Here is a 22,897-nt window from a genome sequence, read left to right as displayed (position 1 = left end):
TTCTACATTAGTACATTGTTCCCAAGCACACAATAATGTGTACTTAGACAAATCTAGCAAGCAATGTATCACCATTTACCAATCAGACTCAAAATAGTAAACAAAGAGAATAAAAATTGGGGAATTAGGACTGTGCGGAGTCATCTTACGAGGGACACGGAGAGAAGATTTACTGTACACATGTGAGTAAATTGGGGGGTTTCTAGCATTGTGCTTACTCTTAGTGGTGGTTGATTAAGAATGCAAATGGGTAAGTGGGTTCGAGCAGCCTGCTTAAAATGGTCTATTTGCTGGTTTGGACTACATTTGCATCCCTACATGTTGATTGATGCTATCAACCACTTATTTGCAGTTGATATTTAAACTTAAAACTTTAGTAGTGTTACCAATGCTGTGAATTTGGGAGGATGAAAACTGGATAGTGCGTGTTTGGTTTAGGATCACCTGTGTCTAGATAGAAGTTGTTTGAGGTTTTGGGCTACAATTTCTAAATTGTTGCTTTGGATTCCCCCCCCCCATATTCTTTTACATCTGTTATTAATTTGATTCCTTAGTATTTTGTCTCACTTAGGAGGATTTTAAAAACAATATAGGTCCTTTTACCTCTTGTAGTCTCACTATTTCAGGTTCTGCTTCAAAATACCTTATAGGTACCCTTTGGCGAAGACAGTGCCACTGATGTGTGCTGGATTCACCGTATATACGCTCATGATTCGGCACAGCATGAACCAACCAAGTAAATCACTTGGCGTAGGCGTAATTGGACTGGGTGGATTGGGCCACATGGACTTCAAATTTGGGAAGGCATTTTGGTTGAAGGTCACCGTTTTTAGACGAGTGAATCGAAGAGAGCTCAAGCCATTAATCTCCTCGGCGCAGATACTTTTGTCATATCATTTGACGAGAAATAGATGGAGGTATATATCGTTTCCCTTGATCTCCTTATTAGTGAACTTAGCAGCAATTCTTTAATTGTTATTAGTTCCAGTATATTTTGTTATTATGGACAATTTACATGAACACTTTAGTAGTGTGGCCTTTACAAGTCAAAGAAATATATAATGAAGTAATTGTGGCTTCAACTCGAGCAATTCTAGAGATAGTGACAGAAACAAGTAAAATATCTAAATAGCAACATGATTCTTAGCATACCTTGTAATGATAACAACAAAGGAAATTGAGTTTGCTTATATATGTTGCTCTTATTTTCCAGGCCCTAAAAAGCTCCCTGCACTTCATTATTGACAGTTTGACACTGTTGTGGGTAACCACCCATTCGATCCCTACCCATCGCTTCTGAAAGCTGGTGGTATATTGACGATGGTTGGCTTTCCAAGTGAACTCAACGTGCATCTTGTAAGCCTGATTTTCGGTAGTGCTTAATTCCATGCGCAAATTTAGTCAGCCCATTATTTAAGAAAAATAAAATAGATTTTACACATTCCTTTCTAGCAGTGGAGGTGGAGGAACCAATGGGATCCATGAAATGCTGAACTTTTGTGCATCAAACAAAATATATCCAAAGATCGAGGTCATTAAAATGGACAATATCAACGAGGCTCTCGAGAGGCCTGTAAATTGGGATGTGAAATACCGCTTTGTAATTTAAAAAATAGTCTATTACCTTTGTTGCGTCCAGCCACTGAACGAGACATATACATTGTATGTTACTTTTCTTGCACTTGGGATTTTCATAAAGTGTGATGATTAACTAAATTTCTCAATCAAATATTGTTGTTCCATCGATCATTTATGGAGCACTCATTTGACGACTGGAGATCATGAGGACATCTGGATTCAGTCTTATACCAGTTACAAGGGCAAACGAAAGCCTGAACGGTCGGTGAAAGCATGATTTCTTTTTAATCCTGACGATCCAAGCAGCAACTTTGATTGCAGGCACAGCTCTGGGTCTGGGGCCAAGACTGGGGACGCTCAAAAATGCCAAATTCACAGAGTGGCAGACAAATGCAGCTCGCTTTCCAGGCGTTGGCTCAGAGCCCACGGTATGCAACTTCTTCGGGGCCTCTTTGCCGCACTGCACACACTGGCTGGCTGCATCAGGTATGGCCACTCCACCGCTGTTAGACTGCCTGCCACTTTGCTCCGGCCGCAGTCTCCTCCCTCCTTTTCAGATGATCACTGATCAGTCCATCGGGGACGGGCTGGGCCTAGGCGTCGCCACCACCGCTCCGTGCGTGTGGTGTTTGGGCTCCTGGTCCATTTCAGTCGCTCAGTGGGTACTCTGGGCCAGTGACAAAAGAAAGGCTACAACAGTACAACGCCAAAGCTGGTGACTGATAAGGTTCCCAGTGTATCGGCTGCACCTCTAAGCTCTGGTCAAATGATTGTTGTTGTACAGCAGCAAACACCAGATTACGTGGCTTTTTTCTTATTTTTGTTGATTAAACTACATGGCTTCTTCTTTTTTTTGTTGCTAAAGAAAAGTAAAAGAAAAGGTTACTTTGCACAGGGACATGTTCCAAGTTTTTCTATGTCTTGGGTAAGCAAGTGATTTGGAAATGTTTATACATGACAGGTGTTGCATGTCTGTAATAGCAAACTCTGGTTATTGTTCTATTGTTTTCTGTCAGAAATTTTGTTTTGAAATTGAACTTCGTTAAGTGGAAGTATAATTTACTCATCTCGAGGGAATGAAACATGTTTGGTTGATTGTCGTTATAGCTAGCCACTTAGCCTCTCTGCATTGATCAGATAAAATGCTTCTGTAATTTGGCTCAGTCGTATCTGATGTACTTATGTATAAACAGTGACACAAGGCATACAGAAATACAGTACCTACCCCTAGGCACTGGTCTCAAAAGTGGAAGTTCTTGCAGGTTTGTGTCTTTCAACTCATCAATTTAATTTAATTATGGGCACTTTATATTTGCTGGAAGCAGTTAGTAACTTAGTAGACATTACATATTGTGTTTGCATTCTCTTCTCGGAGAGTCATTGAGGGTGTGGGGGTGTGGGAGTGCAATGTCAATATGGTTTCATACCTCTTATACAAATACCCAAATCTTGCAGGGATGGTTGTAACAACTGGGATGAAAAAGTCTTTAGCCTCCTCATCTCGTGTTGATGATGTAGAGGTTAGTTTGGTGCGTATGTGTTGAGTTGCTCGTTGGGGTAACATGATTTACTCTGTTGAGGAGGTGATTCGCCTGACGCAGTTGTCGTGGATGAGGATGGGGATCTCATTTTGGATTGGAGGAGAAGAAGAAACAAATATGTTACACCAAATTGCTGGTTGCTACATATTGTGTTGTTGTGATTGGTGAGTTTCTCATTTAAGCTTTCTTGGCCTGCAGCTAGAGGTGTCTGCCATCTGCTCACTATTCAGCATGGTGTTACTAGCTCGCTAAAGAGTGTTGGGTTTCAAGTTAAGGAGGATCCGGGACATATCTCTAGGCGCCTGCAGGTGCATGGATGAAATAATCAATGGATTATTTTTGTTGGAAGGAGATCAGAAATGGTTAGGATCCAAAACTTTGGTAACCACTACTTCATCCATAAATCCTTTTAGTCAAACAAAAAAATCTGTGACTTGTCAGCTATGAGTTTTAGTTTCTTATGGCTCTGTGAACTGAACTAGAGTTTTTTTCGCAAGAATTCTAATATTCTCGTTGAAACAGTTGTACATAAGTTATTGTAGTATTATATGTTTCCGTTGCAACGCACGGGCACTCACCTAGTGATAGAATTAAGTCCAAATACAAGAATGAATCACCACTATAATATTAGTCTTTTATTGTTTGTTAGTCATTTAGCTTTAGGTTTAGATATCGGCAATTTATGCTGGATCCGATACGTCGCATCCACCATCCACTGGTATATATAGGAGCCCCTAGGCAGTTCTCTTTCCGTATGCTGCTAAATGCATGCTCTATCTAGGAATCAAAGGTGCATCTGTTTTTCGTTGGGTCTTTCCACTAGCCACTATACGTAGTCTATGACCAAAAAACAAACATAGGGTCAGTGAACCATCAGTGTTCTCCTGATTAAACATTAGGGTCTCTAGACTACAAGGGGCAACTTCATTTGGGTATTGCATAGCTTGTTCCTTGCTGCAGTGGTAAACAGCTTATCTACCCTTCCACACGGCTGTCCTATGCGAAATTTTTAATATGTACTCTACGATGTCAAGAATATTCTATCTTCAAACTTGCTATGCATATTGTACATATTTTTCTTAGACACAATGCGTTGCCATCTTGTAATTCAAAAATCAAAATGACTCATGTTGATTATGTGATTAGGGGTGGATAACGAGTCAGCTCGGCTCGGCTCCTCCGAGTTCGAGCTGGCTCGTTAAGTTAACGAGCTACAGAGTCAGCGCGACTCGGCTCGTTTACGAACTCGAGCTGACTCGTTTAGCTCGCGAGGCAGAGCAGAAAAAAATAATATGTACATAATAATTAATTTTTAGTTAATTTCAAACTAATTTAACAATAGAAAATAGTAATTATGCTTATAGTTTCATAAACCACGTCAATATAACACCAAATTAGCACAATTCATTACTCATCAATTCATAATTCACATACATGTTCATCAGTTTAACCCACAATTATATTTGCATAGACCAATTTAACACATAAACATAGTTCATTAATAATTAGTTTAACTCATAAGCTATAGACAACTCACACACATATAACATGTTCATCAATTATTCTGTAAATGATATGCATATAGTTTCGTTTTGCTAGAATGTGGTAGCTCGTTTAGCTCGCGAGCTGGCTCGTTAACAAACCGAGCTAGCTCGTTAACGAACCGAGTTAGAATGTCAGCTCAGCTCGTGAAAAAATTCAAATGAGACGATCCGAGCCGAGCCGACCACGAACCGAGCGAACCAACGAGCCACGAGCATTTCGTCCAGCCCTATATGTGATCATGTAAAAATAAGGTAACCTGGTTCTGAACATCATACTCTTATGCTGATGAAACTACTGCACAGATGCTCTTAGCTAGCGCTTAGAAAGCTTCTTAGGCCCTGTTTGGAAGCACTCAATTTTTAAGAAATTGGTTTATAGAAATTGAGCTGGTTCCAAACATATTAGTTTATGACTCAATTTATAAAAATTAGAGTCTTAGTTTCTTAAAGCCCAAAAAGTTGGCCTCTTCTAACTAAAAGAAGATAAAAACTAGATTTTTCTAACTAAAAGAAGATAAATCTAGATTCTTAAAAACTGGTTTGCTTCCAAACAGGGTCTTAGTCAGAACTCTTTAAGTACCTAAGGCTATTCACAATGGAGATTTCATGTCACTGTTTCCAAAAATGCCACATCAGATTTATGGATGAATGAAATACACTCTCTCAATAGAGAGTTTCATCTCACTATTTCATATGTCAACATACTTCTTAAATACTGCATATAAATAACCAATAGAATTTACTCAATTATATGAAGATGAAACAAAACACTTTCAGTGGAGGTTTCACAGTTTCCAAGATCTTGGAAACGAGTTAACATGGTTTCATCCCCATGAAACTCCATGAAACTCTTCCTTCTTAAATGATGTGACATGTCATCAAAATAGCTGATGTGGCAGGCTAATTAATACATGAAACACCTCATGAAACCTCCATTGTGAATAGCCTAATGCAACCGGCCATTAAATTACATCGGAAAAGAAAAACAAAATCACTACTTAGCATCAAGAGCACGTCACTTGCATGGGATTTGATTAAAAGCTATGCTCCTCAGTAACCGGCCATTAAAGTCTCAAGTTTGTGTTCTGGTCACAAAGTAGGCAGCATTTAAGATCACCCGAATCCCAATAGGGGCCCGCACGAAATTGTGCTCTCAAAGAATCTTTTTGACGTACGATAACATTAACAATTGTTTAGAGCGTAGTTTAATCCCCACGGTGACCTCACCCATTTCTCTGCTAAAAAATCATACTCCCGTCCAAAAAATGCAATTTAGAGACATCAAACGATTTAAAGTTTGACTAAATTATATTAAAATATACTAACGTTTATAATAAATTACAATTGTGTATTATTAAATTGGTTATACAACCATTTTTATACTAAATCAAAACAAAGTTATAAATGTTAATATTGCTTACTATAAACTCGATCAAAGTTAAAATAATTTGACCTACCCATAATTCATAGTTGTATTTTTTGGACAAGGAGGGAGTGTGTACAATATCAGCAACCATATCTCTTTATGTTCTCCTTAAGTGCTTTTGGGCCACCACAGGATAATAAAGAATAGCTTACCATAATAATTGAGGGGAACAAGTTTGAAAGCTAGTTAACAGATCCAAGCAATGTGAGCAAGGACCATAAACTATATTATATTCTCCGTGACATTACCTACTGCATAAAAACGAACACTTGAGATTGGGTGGATTTCACTTAAAGTCATGTGAAGTGATTCCCCAGTATATATACTTAATTACACAATAAAGAAACACCTAGACCAACATCAAGTCTTAGAATGTATATAAAGCTAAATAGCACAGAGAATAATTTAGAGCACAGGGATCCAGTATAAAGCATTGAATAAGCTAATACAGCTACGATTGCGACACTTGGAAAAAAAAAACTATTACAATCTGCATGCGAGTGATCAACAGATGGAGATATATAATTACTTAACGCCCTAGCTGTGTTATGCCTTTAAGAAAGGGATTAGCAAAGTGCTTAGATAACATGATGGTGGAAGAAAGGGCTTTATAAATGTAACATGTAAAACTTTAGAGCCCACTTCTCAATTTGAAAAGAACTAGGCACATGTTCTTTAACAGCAAAAGGCAGTGGAAGTGCGATTATTAGATGTTTTTATGTCTTGAAACTGAAGTCAGAACTACTCCTTTGACGAACATCACATCTTGTTCGATGTATTAGACAAGCCCCCTTATTGTTATTTGGATATATCACATCACAAGTTATCTCTGGCTTCTACAGATTATAGTCAAGTGGAGCTAAGTACTGGTTGCCGTTTCTCCAGATCCTAGAGTGTTATGCAAAAACCGAAGGAACAATAGAAGGTTGCCAATTGTCAGCTATACTGATTAACAAACAGATTCATCGAACTTGTAAGCTCCTGCACAGAAATGACAAATCATGTATTTCATTTCACAAGGTTCAAAAAAGATGCATTAACATAATATGGCAACAATATATAACTTCAAATAACAATAAGAAATAAAGTGACAATTACAAGAGCGCATAAAGATATTCAAATGGGTAACATACCACTAGGAAAATCAGATCCCGCATTCTAACATACAAACCTAATTAACAGATGCTCTACAAAAACAACCTAGTATTATGTATGCTCCACGCTACTTATCATGTGCTAATTCACACCTAAGCATGTTCCTATTCATGACTCATGACAGTAAAAATATGTGCTCCCAGGTCAAGAGCTACTCAACTAATTTCCAGTACAATCTGTTAGCATTTAATAGAAGATCAGCGCATAGCCATATACATAGGTTTAGGTATAGGTAAACCAGGGATGAGATGTAAAGGTGATCCAATTATTACATCCACCATTCGATCTATCAGCTAGGAAGTCCAACAATTCTGACAGAGGACATAAAAGTCTTAACAGATTTCGCCACCTTGGATTATCATGTAGCAAACAATTCAAAACCTAGTCTAAAAAGTTAATCTATACATTGGTTGCAAGATTGTTGTATGTGGCGTTTAACCATGACAAAACCTGTTCAAGCTAATCACCGCTGCACTTCACTCTGGTTCTTCTAGATGGTAGTACAGGTTAACAGATGCAAGAAGTTATACCACCTTTTAAATAGTAACAAAACACGTTTTCAATCCTTTGCCAGAAAAGTTTAGATTGGCATACCAGAATAAGAAAATGATAATTATATTTCACTTTCATGTCCTTATCAAAGAAGTTCTGGGGATCTCCTAAAATAATTTTCTAAAGGACGAGAAAACGTAGAGGTTTCAACATCTTAACCATAACATGGCACACTCTTTTAACAACTTTACCACGTCAAGTTGATGAAAAGGACTTGTTGTACGGACTGATATACACAATTACACACACGCACATGCGTGCGTGATCTCTTTGCAGGGAAACTATCCACACCAAGGACAGATGGTATGTATTTCCAAAGATAAAACCAGAGTTAGGCAAATGGAAGAGTCAAAATGGTCTATATTCCATGTTTTACATCAAAATCAAATGCCTTATCATCAACTTACATAAAAAATGAATATTTTTACAGAGCCTTGGTCACAATTAAACTACTCTATATTCCACCTTCAGTCAATAATATATTTTATTGGGAAAAATATAGAGAATACTACCGTATGTACACACTAATGAGTACTTAAGAGCATCTCCAACAATGCCTCAAACTAGTGCCTCAAATTGAAATATGGGGCTCTACACAGGAAAAACTACTCCAACAGTGCCTTATTTCATAAATTTTTGTCAAAAAACTATAGGACACCCTCTCAAGTGACTCAAATATACTACACCGTAGTGGGCTGCCCTATAATCTAGATTTGGGGCTTTACTGTTGGAGCGAGGTGTTTTGTTGGTGCCCTAAATTCTATAAAATATACTTATTTTCAAATTATAGGGCATTTTTATAGGTCACGTTGTTGGAGATGCTCTAAGAGGTGCTTGAATGCACTAGAGCTAATAGTTAGCTGCTAAAATTAATTGAAGGCATCCAAACATTTTAGCTACTTTTAGCAAATTAGCTAATAGTTAGCTAGCTAATTCCACTGGCAATTTTTAGCCAACCAACTATTAGCTCTAGTGCATTCAAACACCCCCTTAATATCCTTAAAACTGCAGGAGCCTTTTGGAAGGAACTCAGTACACTTACATGCATAGTTCAGAACAGCAAATCACCACATCCAACACTTCAAATGATATTGATGTGTATCAGGTTGTTTGCAGAAGTAAGCCCAAGTATTTCACAGATCCTCAAACATTCAAACCCTGTGGAACTTGTACTTCTGCACAAGGTTGAATCTTTCAGTACTCCCACTAAAACCCTTAAGCACAAGGGTTCTCACAGCGTCCACCCCTTGCTCCAGAGCAGTGTCGATCTTCATCAAATTTATAAAGCAGGTATAAATCAACAATCCAAGAGCAGTTATATCATATAGTTCGTACTAGAAAAGGGTGGACTACTACAGAATCAGTAGCTCGATGTTAAGTAAACAACAGTTATCCTAGGGTGATAAAGTAAAGTTTGAGAAGCCCAATATGCTCTTCAAATTTAACAACACAAAAGTGAACTTTTTTGGTCAAAACGAGATTTTGAAACAGTAAAAATGAGATGTTAAACACTGCTCCACACACACACACATATTAACAACAGTTTGATTTGGTATTGTTGTGAACAGGTCTCTAGCTTCAACTCCTGGTGCGAGCGATTTTCAAGCTGGGATTCAAAAATCTCCTTGGAATGGCAATGGGTATGAAACCCGCGGGTAGAGGGTTTACTAATCCATACCCGCAAGGTAATATTAAACCTGCACCCATTTACCCGCGTGTATTACAAACCTGCAGGAACATAATTATACATATATTTCACCTATATATACATATAAATATTTATACACATAAATATATATATATATATATATATATATATATATATATATATATATATCTAATGCGTGCACACGGGTACAACTTTTTCGTACCCACGAGAAAAAAAACGGTCGGGTTGAGAATCAAACCCGCACCCGTGTACCCACACCCAAATCCGCACCCTATAGGGTTTTTACCCACGTGCACGCGAGTAAAATGTGGCCATTGTCACCCCTACTCATCTATCCCACACCAAAGCACATGTATGAAGTGATCCGGCCAAGGTCATGATTCTCATATGGGCTAATGCACCACTATTTGTGGGTGGACAAGGGTTCAAGAGTTCCATTGACCTACATGAAGTCTTCTTAGCAAAATGTTTAGGTGATGTCTTACCCCTTGCAGGTAAGCTTTTGTGGGATTGTTGGCACTACATGTAAATTAGGATAGTCCTCTGTGCTGATGCCTCAAGTGTTAACGCATAGTTGCAGCACTACCCAAACAATGTACTCTATCTAACACAGAACCAAGTCCTTGTTCTCTGTATAGATATGTTCACTGCCAACATTTAGCATTGCCTAGAGCCAACATTTATATGCACCAACTATGACAACTCAACCAAAGGGTGGAAGGTCTTTTGCCTTTTTCCTACAATCAACAGTGGGGCCAAGTGAAAATAAACAAAAGATGGTTTTAAATTTTGTCCAATCTTCTTTAGAATAAAAAAAATGTAGCAAAGGCAATACCTGGACTCGTTCCTCTGAACTGAACTTCTGCAGAAGGAAAGCCCGAGGGTCCATTTTTCCAGGTGGGCTACCAATGCCTATACTCCAGCAGCCAGCAACAAAATGTCATGAACTTTCCATAAAGTATAGAAGAGTAAGGACACAAGTATAGTAGTGTACCTATAGATAAACGAGGAAATTCTCTGCGACCATCCAAATGCTCAATCACATTCTGTAGCCTGTTTCAAGAAAAAATGTTTTTGTGAAGGTAATGAATGTATATGGTGATCATAGAGACAGCTACTTCAAAGGTTTCATTAAGTAAATTATAGCATTGCAATCATAAAATGTCAAAACTATAAAGTTCCATGACAATCAATTATATTAACCATCAGTAGAGAAACTCAAGACTGTTACATCAGCGATGCACCCACATATTCAAATTCAAGCACCAGGGTTTGATACAATACTGAATTATTATTTCTCCAGAATACAAACAAACCTCTCTACACAGGTTATATATCAGATCATACAGGTTCAATATTAATAATAAGATATTGCAGCTTACATTTGACTATTTGAGTATTCGGCAAGTAAATCTAAGTGTTACATGCGGCAAATACATCAAGCCAAGTATTAGTGCATTAAACTATGTCTCAATTCGGTTCTTCTTGATCCCTTACCGTAGATTGTCACTAAATGATGTGGCTGACCAAATATTAGGTGTCCTGTATGTGAATGATAACAGCATGTTTCTTTGGGTTTTGACTAATAAGGTAGCCTATATGAATTGATCAAGTGATTTGAAAATCTAAAGATTACCCGTTGTGGCGACCATGACCACCTTTCTTTTGAAGCCGCAGTACACCATTGGGCAGACTTGTATCATCATAAATCTGAAAAAAATAACTTACAGCAGTCAACTTTTGAATTTATGATAATGACTGAAAGTTGTAGATCATAAAAAAAACACTGATGATGTGTACCAAGAGGATGTGCCGTAATGGTACTTGATAATAGGCTGCAAGAGGTCCAATCTTCACATGACAACGGGTGAGGTTAGGATAGTGAACTCATTATAAATGATAACAGATCTCAATTAGTCTTGACATTTCTTAGTAGCACATTGCAAGACATGATGTGTGACACTTTAGCAATAATATTGCAAGAATGAGGGAAACGAGAAATTGTAAGTGTAGGCAAGTCAGAATGAAAGCATAAGATTACCAACATAATTGACATGCTTTTGCTGTACTGCACATTCAACCAAACTAACTATACTCATTTGTTACAAATGGTTTCTCATTAATGAATAATATATCCGTACAATGGAATAAACTAAACCTCAACTTTGATCGAAGATATAAATAGCCAATTCGCCTGTTGTGCACTTCATATTAATACTCCTAACAGGCAGTATTTTGCATCAACAGGCATCAAATGTCCACTCCTTAAACCAAAAAAATAAACAAGTTCAAAATTGTGCTCATGTTGTATCCACTACTTTCTCAAAGGTTACAAATACCAAACAAGAATGAAATGCATGTAAATATATTGCAAGTTTAAGTAAGGAATGCAACTATCCCCACAAGTAACCAAGCTCTCATAGAAACATTTATTTAAGTAACTAAAATATCATTGCCCCCTTATCAAAAAAAGAACATCACTGTCCCTTACATTTCACAAGCTAATAATGCCACATAGAAGGACTAAGAATAACTCACTGCCTCTCCACTGTAGTTCATGTATGATTGCGGTTTTACCACCAAGACTGGCACCTCGCCAATTGAACCTACACTAAAATTCAACCCAACGATGGGTTAAACAAATTAATATTATGAATACACAATTGTGGTTTTTTTACTGTGGGGGAGAGAATCCCCACCTGAATTTCATTGATTCTGACATGGCTAAGCCACGCCTCAACGACCTCGTTTTTAGGGGAAACGAGACAAAACCTTTACATAATGTTGTGGCAGACCACAAATTACAGACAACTGTCAGGATGATGGCGCATCACCAAGAGGCAAGAGTGCCACCGCGTGCCGTGAGAGCCACCGACGCCGCGGCATGAGTGCTGCTACGCACAAAGCCTGTCAGGATGAAGATCTGGAAGCAAGAGGACCGGATCCGGCACAAAGAAGGTCGAATTTGGCAGCGGGGGGAGGGGGCACACCAGCTATGGAGCTTCAAGCCCGAAGCATGTCGCAGTGCGGAGGAGATAGAGAAATGAGAGGGAGGAATGGAGAGAAGACATGGAGAGGGCTGAAATAGGCCTCGCCTCCGCCCTCCTCGCCATCCGCTGAGCCTTCGGCGGGCAGCTCCGGTGGCGGCGTAGCTCGAGAGCAGGCTTGGGATGGGAGCACTAGCAGGTTGTCAATATTTGGGGAAGGAGCGCTCAATATCAATTGTGGATATTAAGTTTTATATACCAACCAAGTTCAACCCAAAAGCTTAAGCTGATAGGAAGCGGCAAACATTCACTTATATTATATTCTAACACCCGCTCATGTCGATCCTCTTTTAGGTCTCTGACGTGGAATAGGAGCGAACAATAGTTATTTCATTTTAATTGTGCTAGCTAGAATTCGAACTTGTGACCTCTAGCTCCGATATCATATTAGGTTGCATGCACCAAACAAGTTCAACACAAAAGCTTAAGCTGATAGAAAGCGACGGACAATTCACTTATATTATATTCTAACAGTGGAAGTTACAGTCAAATAACCTGCAAATTGTTATCCTTCAAAAAATAAAATGTTCTAGGACTGCATGTTCATCTATGAAGATAGCTTTATTTCATTTTGAATACATCACACAAACGCCATTATGCATACCTAAAATTATATATTGTATTTTTCTAATGGGATGATCAACATACCAAGTTTAAAATTTCAACCAGTACATCAGGATATTTCCTACGATGGTTTTGGCGGTACAATAAGGACTAAGTGAACTGCACGGCTTCTCACTAGATTGAATAGAACAATAATGAAAACCAAATGGCAATGAACATGGGAAAATGTTATCTTGTTTTCTCTTGGACCAACCTTCTATTTGTCATTTTTAATAAACTTTTAGTTTGATATTGCACCATGATTTTAAAAGGAGAGCATCCTCATGAGTGTATAGAACATGCATAAAATTGGGCCTACTTACAAAAAAAAGTCCCATCAAAGGGCATAAATATATGCCAAGTTTCTTATATTGAAGACAGTATAAGAAGTAAATGATAACCACTTTTCAGTATTCACCAAGCAATATGTTCATTATATACGATCTAACTAACTAATAATAACTTGGAGTTTGTTCTTTTCAGTATTCACCAAGCAATATGTTCATTATATACGATCTAACTAACTAATAATAACTTGGGAGTTTGTTTTGCTAAAACTTACACAAAACAAGTTCTACAGAAATCAAATAAGACCGTCTTCAGCTGTTCACTCATATGGTCACCCAAAACACTGTTTTGCACTATACAGTGCATTCTTCGCAGGGTGGGGTTTGAATATGGGGATGGAGATGGGTAAGCTGCCGGAGATAGCCTAATAAAACTTGCAAAACTAATGATTGGCTGAGTAGAGATACATGAAGAAATCTCCAGGGATTCATCCCTCCAACTACCATACTCCAGCTCGAATCTAAGTTTAGGTTGCTGAACTGCAATAACTGAAATAGACTGACAACTACATAAAGAGTACAACCGAGATTGATGTCCAATTATACCAATACAAATATGCAATACACACCAGCATGGCAAAATGATTGCAATACATATGTTTCCTTCATCACTGTCAATCCCCCCCAAAAAAATTGGACCAAAGGCTTTCGCCTGCTTTATTAGAAAGTGTACTGCTGAAACCAAGATCTAACACTGCCGTTACCAGTTTACAAGGGCGCCATCAGTCCCCAAATTATGCAGTAAGGAAACTAAAGATGGAACACAGCATAAAGAAGGAACCTACTAGAATCTAAGCAGACACAATCCAGGTGATAAAGGTTTTAGTTACCAATTCCCAGAAGCGACTTGGACTGGATTGTGTTCATCGTAATCCCCTCCTCCGCCGCGATGCGATCCACCATCTCAAACCCCACCTAGTCAATGACACGAGCACGCGCACAAGGGGGGGGCGAACGAGAAGTGAGAATTACCACGTCCAAGTTGCGGGAAATGGGAAACGAAAGAACAAGTGTGGCGACGGTTCTAACATTGTGCCGCGTGCCGTAGTACTTGTTGCCTGGGTTGCCGAGGCCGGCGATGAGCCAGGGCGTGTATTCCACCGGCCCCGCCGCGGGGTCTGGGACGGAGGAGACGACGGTGAACGGCCGCGGACGGCGGATCCGGTGGAGTGGGGCGGTGAGGTTCTTGCGGGGCATGTGGAATGAGGGGAGGAAGGGTGCGGAGAAGTGGGAGGAAGTGCTGGGAATGGCCGCGGCGAGCAACGACATGGCGAACGGGAAGGCGAGCGGTCGAGAGGAGGCGGTAGCGGCGCCTGCGCCGAACCGAAACGATAGGAAACGCAGGGGCCAGTGGCCAGGGGATTTGGGTAGTAGCCTAGTAGGTCGGTCTGGAACTGTAAGAAGTAGAATCGCTTACGCACAATGGGCCTGGAGTTGGGCTCTTTTGTTTGTGGGCTAAACTGCTGGCAGATTATTCGTTCGTCTATGAATCCTGGACGTGTTGCTGGTCCGGTGATTGCGGTTTACTACGAGTTATTTGCCCGTTCGCCATTATCAAAGGCGGGCTTCTCCTGAATGCCATCATGGCAATGGGTTTCGCCAGTACACCATTTTCAAACAACGTTTCATAGGCAAAATACCATTTTATCGTCTTCACCAACCTGGATGCTAGCCTTAACGCTTTATCTGACAATTTTACCCTTTGCTCTTAACGGCGTTAACTGTACACGAACGAAGTTGGCGCCTTGTTTGACTGCACACGTCCAAAACTGCTCCAACCTTGGTTCAGATAAACTGATAAAGCATTCAGACTGGCATTCTCTGTACTGCTTCCGGGAATAAACTGATAAAGCACAAACTGACAAAAAAAATGCACACGTCCAAAATATTTTGTGCTTTCTAGCGCACAGTACAGAGAAGCACAAGAATCGGCAAAAAAAAATGCAGCACAGAAAGCAGCTAAGGTTTCAAACAAGTTTTCAGCACAGAAATTTCAGCACACCAAACAACACCAAACAAATGAAATTTCAGAGAAGTTCACAGTTCAAATGACCTCATAGATGTTCACAGTTTGGACTCACTAGTTTCATAGATGTTCAGACAGCAAAATATTAAATTTTACACACATTCGACTCATACAAAGAGTCACACAGTTCATACATTGATTTCAGACAAGTTCAAACAGACACATTTCAAACAAGTTCATTCACTTGCTGTCAGGTTCTTCTTCTTCCTTGGTGTCATTTTTTTTGCAGGCTTTGCATTCTTAATTGTTGCAAGCTTTGTTGGCGACACATTCAAATCTTTGTTGCTGCCAAGGTTGAAGTCAGCTTGCTCACTTGTGCTCTCCCCAAGCAACATAGCAAGCCCCCTGCAAAAAATTGAGTTAGAATGCAGTTGCAATTAGCTGCAGCACAGATAAGTTTACAACTAGTGCTGACCTTCTAGTCAATCTAATAGGGCTATCCTGCAATATTGTTTCTCTATTTGGTCTGATAGGACTTGATATGATAGCATTTGTCTCTTGCACATCTCTGTCTGCATTACCTGTCTCTTGCGCAGTTTGGTCTACAGCAGCATTTGTCTCTTCCCCATTTTGGCCTCTCCTTTTTGTTGGTAGTTTGGCATTCTCTCCATACTTAGTGGTATTCTTTCGAGGCTTCCTCTTCCTCTTTTTTGTTCCATTTAGCGAACACTTGTAGCTTGTTTCTCCGTGCCCTAGTTCACCACATCTTTTGCACTTTCTTTTTCCCCGGATCATTTGTTTCTTTGTCCCCCATTCAGCTTTTACAGCAGCCACCGTTGCATCTTTTTTGGGTTTTCCACCACCTCCACCTTCCAAACAACTTTTGATCCTAAGTTTTCTTTGTCTACCAGCAAACCTTTTGTCCAGTGGTGCGCCAACAACAAATGGCAAGTCCACTTCAGGCCATTGTGTTCTGTCAGGAAGTGGCTCAATCAATCTTGAGTATGCTTTCCTAAACCTCTCAACAGAATAATATTCATGCACAAAGTCTTCCATGTTTACATCTATTGTTTGTTGTGCTGTGATTAGAGCAAGAGCATGTTGACAAGGTTTACCTGTGTGCTGCCATTCCTCACAAGTGCAGTGATGCAAATAAGACTTCACCACATTCCTGTTATGGGTGCTACTGCTATCCAAAATCTCTGTAGAAAAGCAGTTAGCCTTGACAACAGATAGATGTCCTAATCCTCTAGTCCTTGCTTTTAATTGATGTATTATTGCAGGAAGGATCCTTCCACTAAGCCTTTCTCCAATAATTCTCCTCTTGTTCAACAATATGCCAAGGACATCCATCTCCTTTGCAATACCCAATGTACCTAGTTCGGTCAGTTTTTGCGATGTGGAGCTCAAATTCCTCATTTATAGCAAATTGGCGCATAGCCAATCTAAACTCTTTCATGTCAGGATACACTGTGCCAATACTCATGCTAGGCTTATCTGGGTCGTGCACAAACACTCTCTCCTCAGGTACATCATCATCAACTGGAATCGATGCGCCAAAACTATCATCCAAAAGATGAGGAGCTTCACCATCAACCCTCCCTGCCTCATTATCAACCCTCCTAGCATCACCATCATTACCCATACCATCTGCAGGAGGAGTCTCTTCATCAACCGTCAAGCCTAAGAGATTATACAACTGATCCTCATCTATTACTTCCAGCCTTCCCTCTTCATCTTGTCTTTCTACTATTTGAAGTGTGTTCCAATCAATATCGTCAATAGCAACAATTGGGTCAACAACAGCTAAAGTAAGCTCAGGCTCTCCATCGAGCCTAATAACAAATTTTAACGCAACGAAGTTAGTAGTTAGATGAAGTTAGCTAGAACTGATCTAATACATCTTAGCTGCAAACTATAGAAGGGACAGAGAACTTACATTGACACAGTATCACTAAAATTGGAATCCATGTTTACAAATGGGGACAATTTGATCCTATGCACTGCATCTCAAAGTAAATCATCAGTTAGATTGGAATCTAGTGTTGCATCTATGTTGTGGTAGCCAAACAACATAGCAAAACACCAGTTAAATTGATAACCTGGATGTAGTGGGCGGCGGGGAGGCCTGGATGGGCTCGGTCGGCGGCGGTGGCGATGCCTGAGCTCGGGCGACGGCGGTGGCAAGGCCTGAGCTCGGTCGGCGGCGGTGGCGATGCCTGAGCTCGGGCGACGGCGGCGGCGCGGCCTGGATGGCCTAGGGCTTCGGCGGTGGCGAGGCCTTGGCTCCGGCGGTGGCAGTGGAGAGGTCTGGGCTCCAGCGGAGGCGCGGCCTGGATGGCCTTGGCCGGCGGCGGTGGCGAGTCCTGGGCGGCGGCGGTGTCAAGTTCCAGATGGCTGCTGAGTTCAACAGAGGAACGGAGTCTCACGGTGCGGGTAAAAGAGTCTGGTAAATGTGTTGAAAAGTAGAAATGGCATTTTGTCTGTGAAACAATATTTGAAAATGGCGTTGTGGCGAAGACCATTTCCACGATGGCATTGGGGCGAAAGCCACATTTGATAATGGCGAACGGGCAAATAACTCGTTTACTACGGGTTTTCTTCCGAACGCATGATACTCCAATAGTTTTCTAAAAGACTCTTCTCTACAACTATTAAGACTCATCTGTAGACTGCTCCCGCTCCCTACCCGCACGCACAACTGCCTCCCGCACCGGACGCGCAGCCGTCCCCCGCACGCCCACGCGCCGCAGCCGCCGCGAAACCCCCGCTCCCTGCCCGCACCGCACGCCTAGCCGTCCTCCACATGCCCGCGCATCGCAGCCGCCGCGAAACCCCCGCTCCCTGCCCGCAGCCAGCCATCCCCTTCCCTTCCCCAGCAGCAGTCTCCAGCCGCAGCCATGGCCAAGCCACCGCCGCCCACCTCCACCTCCGACCCCGCGCTCCCCACCACTGCTACAACCACCTCGTCGGTCCCCAAGTCGTCGTCTCGCCCCTCCCCTCGCCCCCGGGGCCTCCTCGATCCGCTTGCAGCCTCCGCGCGCTCCCTCCTCGCCTCGGCGCGCCGCTCCCCGGTCACCACGCTAGCCACCGCCTTCTTCCTCCTCGCGCTCGTCATGTACGGCGAGGACGCCCGCACCATCGCCGAGCTCTCCATCGACGACTACCTCTACCCGGACGCCGACCTCTACAACGTCTCCGGCCTGCCGCCCCTCCCCTCGCCCCCGGGGCCTCCTCGATCCGCTCGCAGCCTCCGCGCGCTCCCTCCTCGCCTCGGCGCGCCGCTCCCCGGTCACCACGCTAGCCACCGCCTTCTTCCTCCTCGCGCTCGTCATGCACGGCGAGGACGCCCGCACCATCGCCGAGCTCTCCATCGACGACTACCTCTAGCCGGACGCCGACCTCTACAACGTCTCCGGCCTGCCGCCCCTCGCGCTGCCCCCGCTCACCTGTGACCTCTCCCGCAGCAAATGGGTCTTCGACAACGTCTTCGTTCCGGGGTACCATGAGAAAGACTGCACCTTCCTCACCAAGCAGGTCTCCTGCCTTGCCAACGGCTGCCCCGACGACATGCGGCAGTACTGGAGATGGCAACCCAACAAGTGCTCCCTCCCCACGTACGTCTTCCTTCTCCTCCAGATCGCATCTTCCATGCCCAGTTGGCCAGTTGTGTGATTCGATTGATTGGCAAGAAGGTCACGATCGTGGTGTCGCCGACGCCGTCGCCGTGGTGGGCGGAAGAGCCCGGGCGGCTAGCAAGCTGAGCCCGCAGGCCAAGCGGAAGGTGGTGACCGGGCTGGCGTCCCTGTTGCCGCTCGCAAGCTGATCAACATCGAACCAAGAGGAGGGACTCTCTCCGTCCGGCTCCAAAAAAGTTTTCCCTTTTTCCCCTCTAGAAGATTTCCATTTCCCCCGCGTTCGTCGATCCGTCCGAGGGCCGGCTCCAGGTGTTTTAGCGGTTTTCCGGCGCCTCGGAACAGAGAGTGAAAACGAGAGAGAAACGCCTCCCTTTTTCCGTTGAATTTTTTCCTCTGTTTTGTTCCTGCGAAAGAACAAAATTTTCAGTTGTCCGCGGTCGGGGGAACGGGAGAAATCCGGGCGGATTTGGGTTCCCTGTCCTATGTTCTTGGGAGGGAGGGAGAGAAACTGTGAAGCATCACTGCTGCTATCTTTATCTTGGTGAGGCAGGCGAGGCCGTTGTCGCCGTCGATGTTCATGGCGCAGCTCCCGCAGATGCCCTCGCGGCAGCTGCGGCGGAAGGTGAGCGACGGGTCCTACTCGTTCTTGTTCTTGAGCAGCGCGTCCAGCACCATCGGCCCGCAGTCGGACAGGACCTGGTAGTCCTTGAAATAGTCTGTGTGCTTGTATTATGAAACCAAAATCTGTGTTGTAGCTGCTTGAAATGGACTGAAATATGTGCTACTGCTGCTCAACTGAATTCTCTGCTTGATTCAAGTGACCACTTCTTATAACAGCAAACTGCTCTCCAGTCGAGCAATCCAAGCAAACAGCTGCAGTTGTCCACACAAATATGACTAACATCCATTCTCCATTGTACAGAGTCGGGCGGCCGGACGGGGATGACTGACACCAGACGCACCACTGAAGAAGAGAAAAGGTAAGGGTAGAAGAGTCAGCCAGTGTAAAAATTAAACAGCACGCACGCTTAGTAACATCTTGAATGAAAACTATACCAATCTGGCTAGTATAGGGTTTGGTTTGGACCTAGGTTGTGGGTTGAAGCGCGGAGATGTGGACGACTCGTGGGCCAATCGCAAGATGATGGCAGTGCAAAAACCAAGTTGTTGTACGTGGATAACTTTGGATAGTTCTTGATTTCCTCCGTCTTTTTCTTCCCTTTCTGTTCACGTTCATGTCATGGTTGATTATGAACAGAACATAAAAATACGTTTGGGAATTATATAAGAAATGGTCATTATAATGGTGTAAAAATTAAACAGCACGCATGTTTGCGAATTATATAAGAAATGGTCATTATAATAAATGAAGTGTTTAAGGATTTGAGATAAAGCAGTTTTTGTTGGTTTATTGTAATTGGTCTTGCATTTATTTATTTTTAATCTTTGAAATCTATATTGTTGCTGAAGTATTGTTTTGTTCAAACTACCAAGTACACAGCATAGTAGTTTAATTTCTTTTTTTGGTTTATTTATTATATCAGGAAATCGACCAGCCAACATTGATACCTCATATAGCTGAAGCGAAGTCACAGAAATACTCATATGAAGTTCTTTTCAGAAGCTTGCAGAAACTTCTTGAGCAGCGCGTCCAGCACCATCGGCCCGCAGTCGGACAAGTCCACCTGGTAGTCCTTGAAATAGTCTGTGTGCTTGTATTATGAAACCAAAATCTGTGTTGCAGCTGCTTGAAATGGACTGAAATATGTGCTACTGCTGCTCAACTGAATTCTCTGCTTGATTCAAGTGACCACTTCTTATAACAGCAAACTGCTGTCCAGTCGAGCAATCCAGGCAAACAGCTGCAGTTGTCCACGCAAAGATGACTAACATCCATTCTCCATTGTACAGAGTCGGGCGGCCGTACGGGGATGACTGACACCAGACGCACCACTGAAGAAGAGAAAAGGTAAGGGTAGAAGAGTCAGCCAGTGTAAAAATTAAACAGCACGCACGCTTAGTAACATCTTGAATGAAAACTATACCAATCTGGCCAGTATAGGGTTTGGTTTGGACCTAGGTTGTGGGTTGAAGCGCGGAGATGTGGACGACTCGTGGGCCAATCGCAAGATGATGGCAGTGCAAAAACCAAGTTGCTGTACGTGGATGACTTTGGATAGTTCTTGATTTCCTCCGTCTTTTTCTTCCCTTTCTGTTCACGTTCATGTCATGGTTGATTATGAACAGAACATAAAAATACATTTGGGAATTATATAAGAAATGGTCATTATAATGGTGTAAAAATTAAACAGCACGCATGTTTGGGAATTATATAAGAAATGGTCATTATAATAAATGAAGTGTTTAAGGATTTGAGATAAAGCAGTTTTTGTTGGTTTATTGTAATTGGTCTTGCATTTATTTATTTTTAATCTTTGAAATCTATATTGTTGCTGAAGTATTGTTTTGTTCAAACTACCAAGTACACAGCATAGTAGTTTAACTTCTTTTTTTGGTTTCTTTATTATATCAGGAAATCGACCAGCCAACATTGATACCTCACATAGCTGAAGCGAAGTCACAGAAATACTCATATGAAGTTCTTTTCAGAAGCTTGCAGAAACTTCTTATTGATACTGCCACTTCAGAGTAAGCTTTGGGTTGCCGTTTTGTCCATATTTTTTATTCATGAAGATAAAGTACCAGTGTGACATATATAAATAAACTGCAGATACGTGTTTACTGATGATTTCTTTGGCGAAGAATCCATATTCCATGATATATTTGCAGGTAATTAATCCTGCTTCCATCAAGTTTGTTTCTCTTTTATTTTTATCTTGTGCAGAGTACACCCATATTTAACTGATAGCATGTTGCTTTTATATTGCTTGCCCAATATTGCTTTCATGCACCATTTTTTCCAAACATACCAATTGCATTAATGTAACAATCTCATATGTGTGATATGCGTATGAAACTCATGCATACATCCATTGAGTGTGGAGAGAAAACAGAGACTGATTAGTTGCTTCACTTATGAGTTATTTTCGCTACCATATCGCTAAACTGAGTTTCTTCTTTTCATCATAATATAGTTCTCCCATTAAGGGGCATATTAGTTTTCTTCTAAGTTCTGTAGAATTGGTCGTAAAGATTAGCATATTTCCCATTATTATGCTGGTTGAAGACAATTTTTAATTTAAGTTGTGACTATTTTGGCCCCAAGACCGATTCAAGTTGTTGATGAACATTTCAATACTGTACTCCTGAACTGTTATGATGCAATTGGCATAATGCTTATATGATCAGAATAATTCATCAGCACCACTGTCCCCTTAATAGTTAGTACAGATAAATGTCAAAATCACAAGGTGCTCCATCACAATTCTGAAAACTTCTGAAACAGCAGGGCCATATGTAAGTGGAGGTGTTATGTACAGTGCAGTCCATCTGCTATTTGGTAGAACAACCATTGAGCTTCCCAGGCTGAACTTTCAGAATTGAAGATGTTCTTCCTTTTGATAACTTGAGTTTCAGATTTGGTGAGCAAAGAGTTGCATCATACCATAGAGTTGCTGTAGGGTGTTATGTTTTCTCCAAAAAAAAGCTTGCATCTATGGTCAAATCTGATGCCAAACAACAAAAGCATGTTACATTTAGTCTTTCTGAAATGTTTTTTGTCACCCTCCATCATCAGGTGGGCCCAGCGGTGGATGCCATACCAACCGTACCGTACTGACCAAATGTGGGGGCGTTTCCTTTGCGCTTTCTCGCATACATTCAACTAATTGTTCTTGCCTTTTAGCTGGGCAAGTGGAGCACTCGATCCTG

The 22,897-nt window shown here is 41.7% G+C and overlaps 2 protein-coding genes and 1 pseudogene across 7 annotated transcripts; 1 reads left to right on the top strand and 2 right to left on the bottom strand.

The window, feature by feature from the left end:
- The first annotated feature begins 596 nt into the window (after positions 1–596).
- LOC100278678 (cinnamyl dehydrogenase pseudogene) lies at positions 597–1,568 on the top strand (annotated as a pseudogene). Its single transcript, NR_158716.1, has 3 exons — positions 597–917; positions 1,249–1,356; positions 1,456–1,568. The product of NR_158716.1 is annotated as a cinnamyl dehydrogenase pseudogene (transcript).
- A 5,022-nt stretch (positions 1,569–6,590) lies between these two features.
- On the bottom strand, positions 6,591–14,833 carry LOC541812 (chloroplastic group IIB intron splicing facilitator CRS2, chloroplastic). Of its 5 annotated transcripts, none has more exons than NM_001111493.2 (9): positions 14,492–14,823; positions 14,293–14,377; positions 12,004–12,071; positions 11,266–11,316; positions 11,102–11,175; positions 10,460–10,518; positions 10,301–10,377; positions 8,839–9,064; positions 6,592–7,070 (listed from the first exon to the last, which is right to left on the bottom strand). In NM_001111493.2, exons 1-8 carry the CDS (start codon positions 14,729–14,731, stop codon positions 8,948–8,950), a joined length of 771 nt encoding a protein of 256 aa, NP_001104963.2. In that variant the 5' UTR covers positions 14,732–14,823; the 3' UTR covers positions 6,592–7,070; positions 8,839–8,947. The 5 variants fall into 5 exon arrangements, 4 of the variants coding, with proteins under 4 accessions (XP_020397907.1, NP_001104963.2, XP_020397906.1 ...); XR_004851812.1 differs by having other exon boundaries at positions 6,681–7,070; positions 8,839–9,524; positions 14,492–14,833; XM_020542318.2 differs by lacking the exon at positions 8,839–9,064 and having other exon boundaries at positions 6,591–7,070; positions 14,492–14,833.
- A 638-nt stretch (positions 14,834–15,471) lies between these two features.
- LOC103634796 (uncharacterized) lies at positions 15,472–17,559 on the bottom strand. Its single transcript, XM_020542735.3, has 2 exons — positions 15,904–17,559; positions 15,472–15,833 (listed from the first exon to the last, which is right to left on the bottom strand). Exons 1-2 carry the CDS (start codon positions 16,845–16,847, stop codon positions 15,665–15,667), a joined length of 1,113 nt encoding a protein of 370 aa, XP_020398324.1. The 5' UTR covers positions 16,848–17,559; the 3' UTR covers positions 15,472–15,664.
- Between the last annotated feature and the right edge of the window lie 5,338 nt (positions 17,560–22,897).

Source organism: Zea mays, chromosome 8, assembly GCF_902167145.1.
Source record: "Zea mays cultivar B73 chromosome 8, Zm-B73-REFERENCE-NAM-5.0, whole genome shotgun sequence".
NCBI lineage: Eukaryota > Viridiplantae > Streptophyta > Magnoliopsida > Poales > Poaceae > Zea > Zea mays.
The sequence above is the reverse complement of the archived record's forward strand: the minus strand, read 5'-3'. Positions and strand labels throughout refer to the sequence as shown.

What these genes read in the sequence shown, in the direction of transcription:
- LOC541812 (XM_020542317.2), bottom strand. Translation starts at nt 14,731, where the DNA reads ATGTCGTTGCTCGCCGCGGCCATTCCCAGCACTTCCTCCCACTTCTCC. An exon ending in CAAGTCGCTTCTGGGAATTG is followed by an intron (nt 12,072 to 14,292) that starts GTAACTAAAACC and finishes ATTTTAGTGTAG; the next exon opens with GTTCAATTGGCGAGGTGCCA. An exon ending in TGAACTACAGTGGAGAGGCA is followed by an intron (nt 11,317 to 12,003) that starts GTGAGTTATTCT and finishes TGTCATGTGAAG; the next exon opens with ATTGGACCTCTTGCAGCCTA.
- LOC103634796 (XM_020542735.3), bottom strand. Translation starts at nt 16,847, where the DNA reads ATGAGGAATTTGAGCTCCACATCGCAAAAACTGACCGAACTAGGTACA. An exon ending in CCTATTAGATTGACTAGAAG is followed by an intron (nt 15,834 to 15,903) that starts GTCAGCACTAGT and finishes AATTTTTTGCAG; the next exon opens with GGGGCTTGCTATGTTGCTTG.